This window comes from Artemia sp. Qi Xiang Cuo, chromosome 1, assembly GCF_049724085.1.
Source record: "Artemia sp. Qi Xiang Cuo chromosome 1, ASM4972408v1, whole genome shotgun sequence".
NCBI lineage: Eukaryota > Metazoa > Arthropoda > Branchiopoda > Anostraca > Artemiidae > Artemia > Artemia sp. Qi Xiang Cuo.
The window spans coordinates 74,900,517-74,917,882 of NC_142794.1; the positions used below are offsets into that span (position 1 = coordinate 74,900,517).

A 17,366-nucleotide genomic window follows, 5' to 3' on the forward strand; every position below is an offset into this window, starting at 1 on the left:
TTTGTAATTTGAATTACAAATTATATTTGTAATTTGAATTGAAAAAAGATTTGGAAGATTTGAATATCAAAATACTGAATATTGAAAGTACCTGTGTTCTAAGCGCTCTAAGCTCCATAATTGCCACATTTTCTTCATCTTTGGTTTTTTCTGTCACTAATTGTAATTTCCCAATTAAATTCACTTTGCCAAACTTCTGAGCCTTCCCACCTCTGATAAGTGCAAATTCTTGATTCACCCAAAAAACGGTAGAATAGGCGAAGTCTTTCGGACTTTGGCACTCTGGGTAATATGATAGCACTTGCCGTTTTAACTTGGGAAACGCCACGAGCGACTTTACCAAAAAAAAGAAATAAATTGAATGGATAAAAATTTCTTCTGTATAACAAGTGGTTTAGAATATATGATTACTATGATAGTGTCGGTTGAGTAGCTGAGTAAACAATACGCCCTAAGTTTTTGCTTCTTCTAAAACAAAGTTGTTATGCAAGAGGGTGGGTGCTTTCCCCCCTTGGAAGATTTCACCAGGATAATTCCCCCCTCTATCGAAATTTCCTCCGCATGCAAAACTGAGCAGCCACAGAGAAAGTACAAAATGGATACCTCGAAATCTTAGTTAGATGTCCTAAGGGGTAACAAAAGGACCAAATATATGGCTTTTAAATGAAATTTAGAATACCTTTTTCGGTAACAAAAATTGAAAAAAAATACATGGAATCGAATAGTTCGTCACATTTTCTGAGCAAAAATTGCGGACAAAACAAACCAAACAAAAAAGGACAAACACTGACGACGCGGATAGTAAAAGAAATAAAACCCAAATTGAAACATATTTGTGGACAAGAGCTTGAAATCTCCACAGGAGTTCTCAGATCGTTTCTTAGTTAGGGAGGGGGGGGGGGCAGATGCCGCTAAGGGTGCATTGTAATGCTAAAACACCTTAAATCTCATCTAACTCTCAACCCTAATTTTCAACTCTCATTGAGAATTCAGACAAGTATAGAATTAGTTCCAAGAGAGGGAAAGGAAGGTAGAAATTGACACAGAATTCCTCTTGATTTCCGGGAATATTTCTGGTTTACGCTCTTATTATGAAAGCAAAGAGTACCCTCAAATCCCAAAATGAGCAGAATTTATTCCATACAGGCGGAAACTACCCCCTTCTCATCCCCTCATTGACGTAGAGACTTCGGAGAATGCTCATTCGATCGCAAATTGAGAGTTCTAGTCCTTTTTTAAAGTCAAGAGAGATTGGAGACCAATCACACCCTTTCCTAGAACATTTTTTGATATCCGGTCCTTTTGTTTCTTAAGGCATCTGATCGATATTTCGAGGTACCTATTTTGTGCTTTCCCTGTGGCTGGTCAATTTTCAATGAGGTGAAATTATCCACGGGCCAATTTTACAGGTGGCGGATTTTCCAGGGAAGATATAAACACGGAGAATTTTCCAGGGAGGAGCCGTCCCCCATGCTAGAAGCAAAACATGAAACATCGCGGATTCTTTGCTTATTCTTGAGATTTCAAAGGACTGAACTAATTTGGTTTATGTATTATTAGAACATATAAAGTTTGTGAGTTGGGTATGGTCTCTCAGACCACATCTAACCGGGATACCAGTTTACAATGGTAAATTGAAGTTGATTCATAATAGTTTTTTTTACAAACCTGTTTAGGTTTTTCTCCAATTTTTTGCTAACTTGCACATGCTCATGTCTGAAGGAAAAGAAGAGAAATGAGTAAAAAAGTTAAAAAAGATTGTTAATTTTCTAAAAGATTGATTTTAGGTTGGAGGTCAGTATAGCTCCCTCGACATGTCGTTACGTTTTTTTAACACTAATAGTTAAAGTTTCTCTACTCAAGAATAATTATCTACATGACAATCAGCAACAGCATTTTTTCTTTTGAACAAATCAGACACTTTCGTTTTATAGCAGATTTCTAACTACGAAAAAGAAAAAAAATATATAGCAATGGACCTCTATCAAACACAATAACAGGGCAGAAATATACTTAGTTTAAGTATGTCAAGGTTTTTAATTCAAAGAAAAATGTCAAAATACAAAATAAAACCATTTTTATCAGGCTAAAACATTTTCCTTATTTACCAATAATACTGCTGACAACTAAGCGCAGCCCACCACTGCCGGGGCCAAGATACCGTATAGCCGTGTCAGTCTCAAGGCCGTTTTTAACTCAAGAGTAGCCACTAATCGGCGGGGAAGGCCTTGCGATAGACTGGTTTAAACTGTAGTTCCAAGAGTTATATCTCGTCTCCTTCCAACGTATTAGCTTGTGTGTTGCAATACCAGACTAAATCCAATCTATAACATTTCTGAAGGCAACCGACTTTTTTTTTCTTTTTTTTTTTTTTGTATACAGTGTCCATCCCCAATAAATTGTAAACAATAAGTGTCTAAGAAACAGACCATTGGAAAAACAGATCTCGTTTTCAATGTCTATACTGTCATTGTGGAAGATAATACATGGTTAAAGAGCTCCAATTGTCCTTCATACATATGTACCACAACTCCAAAACGTCAAGAAGAGCCGCCAGTTTTGCGTATTTAGAGTATTCTAGGAAAAAGAATTTAGTCGTATCTGAAAAATATATATTTTCAGAAAATATTCTTATCAACAGTTCTAATGCCTCAAACTTTGAAGTGAAGTAGCATTAGAATCAAACAGTTCATGGTAACGAACTGCAAGTAAGGGGCAATGCGGCTCATTGAGTAACCGAAAGACTAAGAAACAGAGTATTGATAACAATAGATACATCCAAAAAATCGAATTTTGATGCTCCATCAAGTTCGATGTTAGCCATAAAAAGTTAAGAGCCTGAGAAAATTTGCCAAATTTTAGAAGGGGGGGGGGAATATACCCAATACATCAAGTGATGTTAATCAAAATCACACCATCCGATTCAGCACATAAGAGAACCCTACTGTAGAGGTTTTTAGCTCCTATGTACGAAAATGTGGAGTTTTGCATTTTTTTTTTTTTTTAGCAGAAGAAAGATCACGGATGCGTGTTTATTTGTTGTTTTTTTTCGCGGGGGTGATTAGCAGTCCTAGACGATCAGGAGAGGCCTCATTTGCTCGGAAATCGAAAGTCCTAGTGTACTTTTCAAGTGACCAAAAATATTAGAGGGCAGATAACCCCCCTTCAAAGCCCCTTTTCTCTCAAAGTCGTCCGATCAACATTCTGAGAAAGCCATTTTGTTCAGCATATTTAAAAGATCTAATAGCTATGTCTTTTAGGATGACTTGACCCCAACAGCCCCAGGGGGAAGGGCTGCAAGGTATGAGCTTTGCCCTTTGTAGGCATATAATATTAGTTATTGGAAGTATGCAGGTATTTTTCGGGGGAGGGGTATTTTCTGCGGGGGAGGAGTATTTTATAGAGGGAGAATTTTCCGTTGGGAGGGATGTTTCCGGGGGTGAAATTTCCAGAGGGAATTTTACACGAGGGGAAATTTGCCAGAATTCATATACAAAATGTACTCATTTTCCAAGGGAGATATTCTCCATGGGGAATTATCACAAGAAATAATTTTTCGCGGGGAGATTTTCCACGGGAGAAACTCCATTGGAGGGAGAGAGGTCCCTCCAATGAAATCCAAAAATTTTCCACATATGGGAAATTCCCAGTATGAGCCTATGGATTGAAAAACAATAAGAAATTAAATAAAATCAAGTGTTTTTCGAATGAGAGTATGCCAAGGCGAATTTTTCAGGCGGAATCGTGAGCAAGAAACTTTCTGGGGAGAATTTACAGCGAGGATGGAATTCTACGGGGGCATTTTCTTGGGGGGAGCATTTTACTCGGTCGAGTTTTCCATAGAGGAATTTTTCTTGGGGTGGGGGAGGCGATTTTCTCAGCATTATGTGAAAAATGATACCCCACTCTTTACGCTAAGGTCAGGCCTTTTGTCCAAATTCTTAAAGAACGACTCTTGAAACACGAGAACCATTTAATTAGAATAACTAAATTTTTTAAAAGTGCTTAAAAACTTTACCGTGGAGAGAGGTACCGTATTGAGGAGGAGGCAGCCCCCCTCGTATACGGAATAATTTATGTTAATTTTAAGTTTTAATATTGCTCCCTACCTTCAGGTTAAAAAAACTCGTTTTTTTAATTTAATTGGACATCAAGAAGCTGTACCGCCGTTGCCCAACCAAAACGGAAAACACGGTATGGTCAGGAGACATCCGAGAAGAGACATCCTGTGCTAAGGACATCCAAGAAAGACAAGAAGAGAGACTCTGTACTAAGTCCTTGATGAAGAAATTTGTAAGACATTGCACCTCCGTTTGCAATGGTTTTCTGAAGGATATTTTCCCTGAAAACCTATCTGATTCTTTTCAGAAGAAATTCAACAGTCACAAATCAAAGGAGAAAACATACGTAAACGGTTGACTAGTGGCACATGAAGACCGTGATTTTTAGCGATCTGGATATTTGAAGATTAAAATCTGGGACAAAACCTGTTTTTTTTTATTTTAGTAAGTTTCAAATACGTCTAATTCTACTGGCGCTTTCGCAACATTTTGAAGTCACCACCGATTGCTATCTACATGGTGAATGAGCACCCGCTATAGATTGGAGAACGAGAGTTTTTGGCTACTTAAAAATTCTCCTTTAAGACGCTTTTTTTTTATTTAGTCACTTTTATAAAGTTCCTGTCTCGTAAAGCTTGCATTTAGCTGATCAAATATAAATTTACTGCACACAATGAAACGCTTTTAACTTATTGAGACTTCTTTGAAAGAAAACCTTTCTGACACGTTTTTAACTTAGGACTAAAAATTTGGAAAAAAAAAACTGAGACAAAACAGACTAATTTTTCTTAACGATTTCAAATACTAGGTAGCAAGATTTCAATTTTCCCTTAGATTCCAATTACTTTTGGACAGGTAGGTTTTATGTTCTTGGTTTTATAGAATACATCTCGAAGTAAAACATTGCATAATTGAACTTGACCATATCTTAGTAAATATTTGTAATGTCTTTCCTCACGAATAGAACACAAACAGTAAAATATAAAAATTTATTATCTGATCCCCCTCCCCCTCTATTTACTGTGGAATACCTCAAGAAACATTATAGAGACCTTTTCACTTCAACCAGAGGTTAATGAAACTTGTAATGAAACTTAGTCAATTCTTGAAGTATTCAGAAAAATATATTTAAAGATACCCTTTGCAAAACTAACTTATTCTTCAGAGGAAGCTAAGAATCGAAACTTAGAAGTAATTACTCTTAATCCTGACATTTAACTTCCTGAAATCTATACCAATTTTTTAGACCCTATCAATTCTAAAAGACTAGTGCAACAAGTTAAACTCCTTCATGTCATGATCTCCAATAATCCGCAAGTGGAGAATAAATTCTTCCTATACGGTCAAACAAGCAAACACCTGGGCCTTCTTGTTGAAACTTCTGAATGAATTTGATTGCTCTAGACACATTCCTTCCTTTGTCTTTACTTATCCTTTGTCAGACCATTATTGGAAAATGCATGTGCGGTTTGAAGTCAAGATCTATCCAGAAACCTTGGTGACAAGATCAGGTCACTCTAGAAGTATTTGCTTAGGATCATTAACAAAAAGAGTAAAATCCTATGATAAAAGATGGACTGTAATTGCTTGCACACTGCTAAGTCCACCATTTATAATGCCTACACTGTCGACATTTTCCCTAATTTTTAAGACCCCGTGTACCCTGCCTAGTCTCATTTGCTGTCCCAACTTACTGGTCGACCCATGCTGCTACTGAGAGGTTCCGAAGGAATTTCATCGTGGAGAGCCTTAACAAGCCGATGTATGACCTGAAATAAATATTGTTGTTTCGTCTCTTTTTTATAACTACCTATTGTTTTTTAACTGTCTTTTATTCTTACTGATCTTTAATTATCGTTTTGCCTATGATTCATGTTTTGATTTTAGCATTGTTTGACCCGAAATGTCACTTCAAATTTGTACGGCTTATGATAGTTGTTTGTTAATAAAGTATTAATTATATTGTCTTACAATAAGACCTTACACCTTTAATTGAATGCGTAAAATAAAATAATTGTTTCAGTTTAATAACTAATTAATTCATTTAATAAACAGAAGATTAGTTTTCAGGCTAAATAGTTAATTATAAGTAGTACCACAAATCAATCATACACTAAAAAAAAAGAAAAAAAAAGAGAATACTAATAGACTATTTCTTCAAAAAAAAAGAAAAAAAAAGAATACTAATAGACTACTACTTCAAAAAAAGAAAGAAAAAAAAAATAAACTTCCATATCAACGAGATGAAATAGAGAATATGTCATTTTCTAACATCAGCCACAACCAGACATCTACTCTAAAAACTACTAGTATTCCATGAACCCCTCGTGGTACAGAAATGTGTTTTCGGTAAGAATTCTATAGAATCAGGCTAATAACATGCATAAATTAACTAGCATTCCAACCTATTTTAAAGGTGGGGGAAAGGTCAGGTTACAAGATTCGAAAATATGAAGAATGAAAAAGAAAGGTTGGGATACTTGGGCTAAAAGATCAACTCTGCTACCTGACAGAATTTTTGCTATTCATAATATCATGTTGCATGACGACATAATAACTTTTTGTTTGATATTAATTTTAGTACAGCGTAAATTTTTGGTTCTTTCCGGACCCAATTTTTGGATGCAAGGATGGAAATGTAAAAAGAAAAAAAGCAAAAAAAGTAGATGAGTACCCATATGGTTCTCCGCAATTCAACATCAGGTATTTCTGTAGCTAATCGAAGGCTTTCAAAGGAAATTTTGTCTTTCGGCCTTTCATTCCAAGCAAATAACACCGCCATTTGAAAGGTAGTTACGTCCAAGTCATATTCACCAGTTTCATTACTAAAATGTATCTGCAAGAAACAAACTTCTATTTTTTCTATATAAAACCTGTTACACATAACACAATAAATAAATACATAAATCAATTTCAGTTATGTAAAATTTGCTCCATGTCTTAAAGCTTTAATGGGCTAAAACCACAAAATGGGCTAGAAAAAAGGCACGAATTCCCAACTACCATGCACACGGATATATATAGTAGGTTTGATTAAGGGAGGGGGAGTCTCAAATTGGGCGAAACAATAAAAAATATATGAAAGATATGACAATAAGCAACACATCGCAAAAAAGAATGCATTGACTAGTTCCAACGTTCATCAATAATGGCGATAGAAAAAGCTGGTGGGGACCAGAGACAGCAACCTTATCCTGACCATATCCTTAAGCGGCGTTCACATGCGTGTCTAGGTAGAATCTCATGTCTAGACATGTGTCTGGCCAGGCATCAATGTCTAGACAACTAACGCTCACAAGTAAGATTTGGTGCTTGGCTAGACAAGTTACAGCTAAACATCCATTTCTACGCTCGAGCTCAATGTCTGAGATTTTCAATTGCAGTCATTCGGAATGATTTAAGTTGCACTATTTTCATCCTCTATGTTTGCATTTTAAAACAGAAAGTTGATTTCTGTTTTTTATCTAATTGTTTTTTTTCATTTTAGGCAATTATACAACCCCAGACAATTGGCTTGTCTTATCCATTATCTTGTGACATTAAATAGGGATTACAGTTTTGAAAGTTTTGTCCGCATAAGCTCTCTTGATTGGCTAGAAATGATAACTCTAATCTATTTGAAAATAAATTTGTAGTTTTAGCTAAGTATTGAATTTTCTTGTGAACGGTAATTTCCTAGACATTGATTTGGTGCCAGACACGTGTCTAGGCATGAGATTTTAGCTAGACACGTGTGTGAACGCCGCTTTAGAGACAATATTTAGACATCTTCAGATATGGTTAATAGTTTTCTTGAGAAATTTGCAAAGAGCTATTTAGAGACAGCAAAATACAGTGTGTTTGAATATAGGAAGTGAAACCAGGGGCGTACGCAGGGGGAGGGGCCTCCCCCCCTGAAATCTCATTATTTTTTTTCACCATAAGTTTCTGATACTTCTCACACAATAAGGGATTTGAAGGATTTGGGCCCCCCTGAAAAAAATTCCTGCATACGTGCCTGAGTGAAACCTTTGGTTAGGGCTCTTAGACATATTTGTCTTGATCGATTTATTTCATTGACATAGTCCCACTTTAGAAAAAGTATCCCCTCGCCCCCTTCCCCAATTGTGAATTTTTTTTATGACAATATTTTTTCATGGCTAGCATTAAAGTTTATTGTGAATCGTCCTGAAAAGCAGATTCTTTTTGTTAAACTCAATGCTGAACATCGTTTAGCAATTCCGCAATAGCATAAGTATCGGGTTATTCTTTAGTTTTAAGTCACATTTTCGCTTGTAACCAACCGAAAATTTTGTTGTGTAACATTTTTGTTAATGTAATTTGTTGCTGTTACTTGTTCCATGCCTTTTATTTAGCTGTTTAAAGTTGTTTGTCATCTTGTGTATTTTGCGCGTGTCATAGGAACTAAATATTAATTCCTGTTAATCAATCACAGACTAACTTACACGTTTCTTCATTCCATTGTGACTTTGCTTTGTCTTCTAACCGCTCACTTACGCTCTACTAACACGTCCCTTCGTTACATTGCAATTTTGCTTTGTCCTCTAACCACAAATATCGTTGTGCAACATTCTTGTTTACAATTCAATGTTATATTTGCTGTTTTGTTCCATGCCTTTTTCTTTTGCTGTTAAGAGCAGTTTTTCCTCTTGTATAATTTTGCATGCGTCATAGATACCAAAAACGATATGACCACTGTTGGGGGAGGGGGGAATGATGTAAAAGTCTTGCACTAAATTTCTTGAAGAACTTTTCATTATCTTCTGGCCCTTTTCCTTTCTTCCGCCAACTTGAAAATCCATTCTCATCTAATATCTATTTGATTTGTGCTGCCCATGATGTTTTGTTACACTGAAGGAGAAGATCTTCATATGCTGCTCGAGCAAGCCTAGTCTGGGGAAGTTTAAGGATTCTTAACCAAAATTTGATGATTTGGGTGTATCTTTTAAATTTTAGATTAAATTACCAAGATCAGCTTTTAATACTAACGTATGTGTTGTATTCTGTAAGCCAAAAACTTGTTTATAATATTGAAGTTGAAGGGTTTCTAGTTGCTTTGCTGGCTGATACTCCCATATTTCTAATCCGTAATGTAGGATAGGCATAATTTTAGTGTTAAATATATATTTGTGGATGCTGATTTCACTTATTTATGATGTTAGTGTGCTTCTATATATTCCAAATAATGCATTTATCTCTATACATATAATACATAGGTTCTAAGATTCATCTCTATCTTATGTCTCAAATATCTAACTTTATGTATTCTTATCTAATTTTATCTCTCTAAGTTTCAACAAGCGATTGCGACGATTTTCATATTCGATTACAAACATATAATAATTAAAAGTGTTAAAAAATATAATTACTATGTACACGCGTTACTCAGTATGTTTCTTAGAATAAACACTCCAAATTTTATAAAAGCAAATTAGTTTGGGAGTACATCTTCAACAAAGTAATATAACTTTATTGTTATCAGAGGGATATTGCCATGGGCGTAGGCAGCATACTGTCTGGGGGGGGGGGGGGCAGTCAATAGTGTGATGGTCGGCCTTTTATCAACTGCTTTTCGAACCATCTGCTTTTTCAGCCATATCTAATGTAAATTTGAAGGTCTAGGGGGGGGGCAGCTGCCACCCTGCCACCCCCTCCTTACGCCCATGGATATTGCATGGTTACCAACCAGCCTGTATACACATATATATATATATATATATATATATATATATATATATATATATATATATATATATATATATATATATATATATATATATAAAGATATAAATTTCCGATTTACGCTTACAGTTCCATTTGACATGTGATGGTGCCATTGAAGCTTACGACCAGAATGATGACGCTTATAAAAATCTTCTACTTCAGGGACTATTTCTTCTAATTCCAATGGCAAAGATACAGGAACTCTGTCACCACTTCTTCCCCAAGCACCCCAATTCAAAATTTTTATATTGATCACATCTGAAAAAAGACAAAGGATGAACAGTAAGAATTGAAGATAACTAAATAATTGAAGATCTTCAACCAGTTAGTAAAATATTTGAAAATCAAGGAATGGTATATTTCACCGATCAAACTGCTTCCAGAATGACATATGAGGGACAAAAAGATTTAAAAACTGTACCTACTTTTATTTAATTTATCAAAAACTTAGTCCAGATACATTTTACTTGTATTAAATAAAAAAAACAAATTTTTTTTAAACTAAAAAAAACATATTTTTTTTAAACTGAAAGTAAGGAGCAACATTAAAACTTAAAACGAATAGAAATTATTCCGTATATGAAAGGGCTGTCCCCTCCTCAACGCCTCGCTCTTTACGCTAAAGTTTTTTATTATTTAAAAAAAAGTGGTGAGAAAGAGTCTAACTTTAGCGTAAAGAGCGAGGCGTTGAGGAGAGGACAGCCCCTTTCATATACGGAATAATTTCTGTTCGTTTTAAATTTTAATGTCGCTCCTTACTTTCAGTTAAAAAAAACTTGTTTTTTATTTAATTTTTGAACGTTTTTGAATTAATGCAGGTTTTTATTTTGGCTCACTGTACATGAATAATTAAAACAAAATTTTCAGATTCATTTTACTTTTATTTGGTTAAATGGCTTTCTCGAAACTTGTTTAATTTTATTTACGAACGTTTTTATTAGTAATAAATATACGTAACTTAAGAATTAACTTACGTAACGAACTTCTACATTCATATATTTTTTATACGTATATTAGGGGTTTGCCCCCTAGTCAATACCTCACTCTTTACGCAAAGTTCGAATTTTTTTTCCAATTCTTTAAAAATGACCCCTTCATCATAAAAGCCGTTAATTAGAATAAATAGCTCTTATGAAAGTACTAAAAAATCTTTGGCTTAAAGAGCGAGGTATTGACTAGCCCAATCATATACGTAATAATTTCTGTTCGTTTTAAGTTTTGATGTTGCTCCTTGCTTTCAGTTGAAAAACTTTTCTTTTTTATTTAATTTCTGATCTTTTTTTTAAAATAATGCTGGGAAATCCGGCGCCTCCTTCATAGCAATTTCCCTTCCCCCATGGGAAGATCCTCCCACATAGCCCCCGAGCCCCCCCCCCTCTCCCCACTACCAGCAAAAAAAACTCAAAACGTCTGTATACTTCCCAATAACCAATATTACATGTAAACATTGGATGAAGTCCATAACTTTCAGCCCTCCCCCCGGTGACTTCGGGGAATTAAGTCATCCTAAAAGACATAAGCTTGATGAAACTTGTATATTTCAAATCAGCATTAAAATTTGATTATTTTGATGTATCTATTGGTATCAAAATTCCGTTTCTTCAGAGTTTCGGTTACTATTGAGCCGGGTCGATCCTTACTTACAGTTCGTTACCACGAACTGTTTGAAAGACAAAGACCATACTGTTTTTCGTTCACGTGAAAAAACAAGTGGTTATGTGGAATGTGTAATTTTTCTCGGGACAAAACAAAGCCATAACGAATATTAAGACGACACGACCAATAATTATAAAATAAAAAACAAATAAAAATCTAGCTCACTATCTAATTCCTTGGAAAAAAAATTAATAAATAGAAACTGAAATTAACAAGAGACTTGGCTTCATCACTTCAAATAAAGTTCTCCAAACCTTGTTCCACAAAACTTCAAAAAAGGCTTCACAACTTCTTGTTTTTTTTCGGTTAATATTTCTAAGAAATTGCAGGATTCGCATTCATGAATATTTTCTAGAGGATAGTATCTTTTGGAAAAAATCGGCTCGTTGAAGAACTCAGACGCGAGGATTAAGGAAATTTTATGACAATATAGTCGGGGAGCCAAAGTTGAAAATCTGACAAAATAGCAATCTGAGGGGGACAAGTGATTTGAGAGAGGTTTTAGACTAAATCGACCATGCTGATTATGAATATCTCGGGAATATAAGCGCCAAAGGTGCGCTTGGTGGTTTTTTGCAACTAAGTTCGTTGATTTTTCTATTTCACTCAGACTAAGTCCATCTTTCTACTAGAATATTGTAGTTGTCTTTTTTATACCTAGCCAAAACATTAGGCGATCGTTAATTTACCACATCAGTAAAAAAAAAAAAAAAAAAAAAATCCTGCTTCAAGCACAACAGCTTCAATATGCTTCAAACTGCTTTCAAAAGCTTTTGCTTTATACAATTTTATTAAAATACGATTGGTTGAATATACATAATTTAAATATGTTTAGCAATGTTTTTTAAGTTATTATTTAGTCAAACTCGTCGTCACTTTCAGAAAGATCGCATGACCCAGCACAAGCACAAAGCAAGTCGCACTTGCGGATTCCAGCACAGGAGCACTTTCCAATACACATATTTCTACACTTGCAATGAACTGCAATACGGTTTATAGAAATCGGCCACTGCGACAATGAATTTGTCAGAGGAATAACCCCGAAAACGTCACTGTATACCCATCCAAAATTTAGGGGGTCTAAAACTATTGGTTCAGACTCCATAGCCTGTAAAACGATTCCCCACTGATATACAACTCTAAGGATGTGATATTTAAAGCTGTTTTCAGTGGGCGGAAGATTTTTTAATCATTTTTTCCTATGGAATAAGTGCACTCGCAAGTCATTCAAGGAGTTAAAGTCAGTAGGATTCTTTTCATAGGCTGCGATTGTTACTTTTCTTGCCACCTCCGTCACTTCCTCAATATAATTTGATATGTTGACGAGGTCAATCTTGACTTTTCTCGTCAGTTTCGCCATGTCACTAACAAGATCAAATTTCAAAGCTGCTTTCACAAATGTCTTCTTCCCCACAGAATAAGCAAAGCTCGTCGTGTCAGTGCCACTAAGGCAGTGTAGAAGTCCAATGCTGTCAATAAAGTCCCGTGGAAGAGAAATAGCTAGCTCGTGCACAGGGAAAACTCTGTCAGGGAATTGGAGGAATAGCTCCTTCTTTTTGTTCTCTTTCGTAGCTAACAGCGTAGAGGAGTGTTGCAAAAGTATCACCAGAATATCTGTGTCATTGGCCTGAACAATGACAGAAGAACTTCCATTCCTAAAGCTGGAAGCAACATGGACTGCTACACGCATGTCTGCTTCTTCATGTGTGCTTGCAAGCTCAAGACTAAGAGGAGGCAAAGGTTCCAGGGATCCTTTTCTAGGCAATATCCCAACATGTCGACGATCAGGGAAACCTCCAGCAAGTACAATATCAAAGTTCTTACTTTTACTTCCAATATTGCTCCAAAACTCATAAATAAAAGCCACCAAGTTAGCTTTGCAGGAAGAACTTCTAAGAATTTATTGCCAGGAATCACCGAGTTTGATGCTGTCACTATATGTGGTACTGACCTTCAAACTCTGCTCACCCCTTCGTCTATGGCAGCCACTACTGTCTTTTAAGCATACTGGTGAGCCAGTTGGGTCCTTGATTCCATAAATTCCATCATACCGGTCAGAAACTACATGCAGTTGGCATAGATTTTCCGGGAGCTGACTAAAAACTTTGCACGTCAACCTTCTTGAAAAATCAGACAATGTCTCATCCCTTGACGGAGTCATAGTCCTTAAGAGCGGCATAAAGTCCAGGATGAGAGATAGCCTCGAATTGACATCAAACACTGGCAAAGAGTAGGCCTTAGAATCTAGGCAAGACAACCCTTCTATAAAGTTTATCAGATCAGATTTCTTTCCTGTTCTTAATCGGAATCCCTCAGATTGCGCTTCGAACAATGCCGGGGAATACTGGAGGAGTTCATGCTGAAGTATTTTTTTTAGCATGTCGGTTGCTGATCCTGGAGTTTTACCAACATTCAGCAGAACTTTTTTAACTGCTTCTAGTTCTTCTACAGGGTTAGCAAAAGTACGTTTCGTCTTTTGGGTAGGTTTAAGCAGCTTTCCATGGTTTGAACCTTGATCTTTGAAAAAGCACTAGAATTGCCTTTTAAATAATCCTCTACAGCATCCAATCCTATCTTCTCTGCTGAGACAATCCGTTCCGCTATTGCTGTATCAACAGTTTCAAAAGTGATCACATTCACCAACGGCACTTCATCATATTAGAAGGATGTATATGCTCTTCAAGAATACTAACTGACTTGTCTACGAGGCTACTTGTCTTGTCATGGCTTTGCAAAATATTGTTGTCAAACTCAGTCGCCCCATCCAGTCCTGCCATCGACTGAAGGGAAGAGGATACTCTTGAGCAAAATGGCAATGTCAGTGTCCACTTGGCAACTGCTGCTTTGTTCAGAGTAACACCTCTTAATCCACTTTTTTGCTTTGCTTCCAGATTTAGTGAGGATTCTAGCGCATGGTCCGGTGCGACACAATTCATTGAGCCAGGAGTCCTTTTCACATTGAACAAACCTTCCTTAAATATTTCAATCAGTTTCTGAGGAGCACAGGCCATTTCTCTCAAATATAGTGTCAAACATTCTGCATATTTATAATGTCCAGATGCAGCCATATATGGGATCATTAAACTTGCTGCTTTGAGATGTCGCCACCAATCTCCTGACCTTTCTGCAATTAAAAAGTCCATCAGGATGAAGCACATTCTCATATACTGTAACCATAGTTTTGAAGTAAACGATGTCTCGAGGAAGCTGTCAAAGTCCTCTAAAGTCGATTGCAGATCACTTATCGCACCTGTTACAGTACCCCAACTGCTATTCACATCGATCTCTGAGAGCACCTTCTCTATGTGATCCATCACTGCTGTATCCTTACCAAACGCTAAACAATGATCTTCGAAAGCTTCAAAATACATCCTGCACAAAGCTTCCGCAACAATTTGGTGGGCTCTCACACAGCGGTAAAAGGGTTTACCTGTCATAGCTTTTTTGGCAGACCCAGGCAATAAAATATTTGCTTTTGAAAAAAGCTCCTCCAAGCCAGAACCTTTCATGAGATACCCTATGGCACCTAAAAAGTTCATAGCGATGTGTAGGCCCCCGAGCCTAGGAACGACTTTTTCGTAGCTTTTTGGATCTTTTGATCTCAAAGCAAGTATAATCTCATAAATTGCTAAGTCACATGTGATCACTGTGTATTCTTGATGAAGAGAATCAGCTGTCTGCTGTAATACCGCAACTGCTTTTGCAACAACTTCAGGGTTTGAAGGTGAGCTAGGGATTATTGGCAAATATCCAATGCGAGAAACAGGCATCATGGAGCTTCTTCCAGCATCTGCAAAATATTTGAAGTCTGGAAGTGTCAAGTTGTCTGGTAATTGCACTGCCAGAAATTTTGTTGGCAAGTCACGACAGACTGCCCAAGATAGGAAAATGGGAGCGATGGAAACTCTTCCATCCCCTCGAGTCATTTCGAGCTTAAAAGAAGAAGGTTCTCTGCAGCGTTTTCTTTTCAAAGTCACTTTTTCAAAGGATTCACTTCCGAAATCTGATTTTGATAATGCACGGCTTCTGCACCGGGAGCACGATCGAACGACTGAAGCAGACGACGTACCAACATCAATCAGGTCCTTCGAGGGTTGGATGGCAATCATGGTAGTTACGTGGGATGACGTGCCATCTACAGTGTGCTCCTAAAGTAGAAGAAAATCAATTAATTTGTTTGCAAGGAAGTTCAAATAATTAATAAGGATAGATCAGTTATTTGTGGCGAATCCAGGATTTGGGGAATGGGGGGAAGGGGCTTGGTCACAAAAAGAAATTACACTCTTGTCTCGAGTATTTCTAGCTCTCGGCAGGTGGTCAATACCCCTTTTGAAAAAATCTTTTGGACAAGTGTATGGTATAAAAACAGCTTCCGCGAAATAGCTGGCATAGAAAAATGTTTTCTAGAAAAGCGGAAAAAAAAAATCAACTTAGCACTAAGAATCAGTGTCTTTGGTCAGACTTGTGACGAGCCGTTTTTAAAGTGACGAAGACCGAATGGGCCTGAGAACTCCCCGGCATTTTGGACTGTTTACTTTCGCAGGGGGGGGGGGTCTCCTCCTGGATCCGCCATTCAGACACCCACCGGTGTCGTATTCTGAATAAGGGAATACACTAACGGGAATTTTGGGATTAAACCGTGGAGCCCGTGATCAAATATTTTCATTTTTTTGACTCAATGTTATTACTGTAACTTGGCCAATTTAACATTTTAAGGAGCTTTTTAGGGTGCTACAAAGGCAACTAGCACCTTAACCTGCTGGATCTAAACTTAGGATCTTCAGGCAGAGAAAGCATTTTCTGCCGCAAAGCCCCAAAAATTTTAGAAATTTATCACTAAACAGTGTATCATTCCTTATATTTGCCTCTTAATACTAATTTTAGAGAAGTAAACACCCTTAAAAATTAATATTGTGCTGCAAAGGGTCTAAGTTATTTAAAAATTGAGATTAAGGAAATGCTGTTTTATTTTTGTTCATTTGCAGACACAAGAACTAAGTGAATGTCTGAGACAGTATTTTCTAAAATTCCGGGACCTACCACTGGAATATAGTAATAATGTGGTTTTCATGTTTCCTTTAAATTAGCCCCTGCAACATCTTTGCAAGGAAGCAAATTATCTTGAAAGGCAATATTATGCCGCAAAGCGGCAAAAATTTTTGAATTTAGAACTAAGATTTAGACTCTTCTACCTCATATTTTGATGCTTACCTCAAAATCAAGGTTGTCCAGTGAAAAGTGAATAAAGTCTCCTGGGCCAATTCCTTCTGGTATGTGGACGTTGTCAGTTCTTTCTTGTTGTTCCTTTGCTTTCATAGCTTCATTGGTGACAATGCGTTGAACTGTGCTGTAGCTAACTGTCATTTTCAGTCTATTCAGTAGAGCTATAAGATTTTTGTTGCGAGTTTTGTGGTACACATAAACACCTAGGCCAGTATGTTTTGGGGTCTCTAATTTTCCCACCTTGAAATAGAATGTCCTGAGCCAAACTGATAATATCTTCTTTCACAGCATCTGTGACACTGTATCTTTCGCTAGCATTATCTGGTGGGTCCTCAAAATCGGCAAAAAGGAATGCAAGCATGTTGAACAACATTGGAGGGATCATAGAATCTGCATACTCTGTAGTAATATCAATATATTTGTCACTACGTTTGTACTTTTTCACTGTATCAATTTTATCAGCCTTTAACCTTTTCACTGTGTAAAAAAAACTCACTTTTAGCTTTATGTTCAAACATACCGTTCATTGAGTTTGAACAATGCGGAGTTTCCCAGTCAGGAACATTGACAAATGGTTGGCTTCCTGTAGGACTTTGTGTTCCGTTTTCAACTGATTCAGGGCCACTATTTTGCATGTCATCTTCACTGTCCCACACTACTTCACAGTCAAATGATTCACTGTCACTCTCTCTGCCGGATTCG

At 36.7% G+C, this 17,366-nt stretch overlaps 3 protein-coding genes across 3 annotated transcripts in view; all 3 read right to left on the reverse strand.

The window, feature by feature from the left end:
- Positions 1-17,366, reverse strand: part of Cul5 (cullin 5) — a 145,423-nt gene that overhangs the window by 8,484 nt on the left and 119,573 nt on the right. The window contains exons 10-12 of the mRNA XM_089096188.1: positions 9,871-10,043; positions 6,736-6,897; positions 92-334 (exon numbers count right to left, since the gene is read on the reverse strand). Coding sequence (XP_088952314.1) covers positions 92-334; positions 6,736-6,897; positions 9,871-10,043 — 578 coding nt within the window. The remainder of the gene's footprint in view (positions 1-91; positions 335-6,735; positions 6,898-9,870; positions 10,044-17,366) is intronic.
- On the reverse strand, positions 14,078-15,126 carry LOC148956721 (uncharacterized). Its single transcript, XM_089097739.1, has one exon. The coding sequence runs from the start codon at positions 14,978-14,980 to the stop codon at positions 14,078-14,080; it is 903 nt and encodes a 300-aa protein (XP_088953865.1). The 5' UTR covers positions 14,981-15,126.
- Positions 15,211-16,805, reverse strand: LOC148956722 (uncharacterized). Its single transcript, XM_089097750.1, has 3 exons — positions 16,653-16,805; positions 15,347-15,589; positions 15,211-15,231 (listed from the first exon to the last, which is right to left on the reverse strand). The coding sequence occupies exons 1-3, from the start codon at positions 16,803-16,805 to the stop codon at positions 15,211-15,213; spliced, it is 417 nt and encodes a 138-aa protein (XP_088953876.1).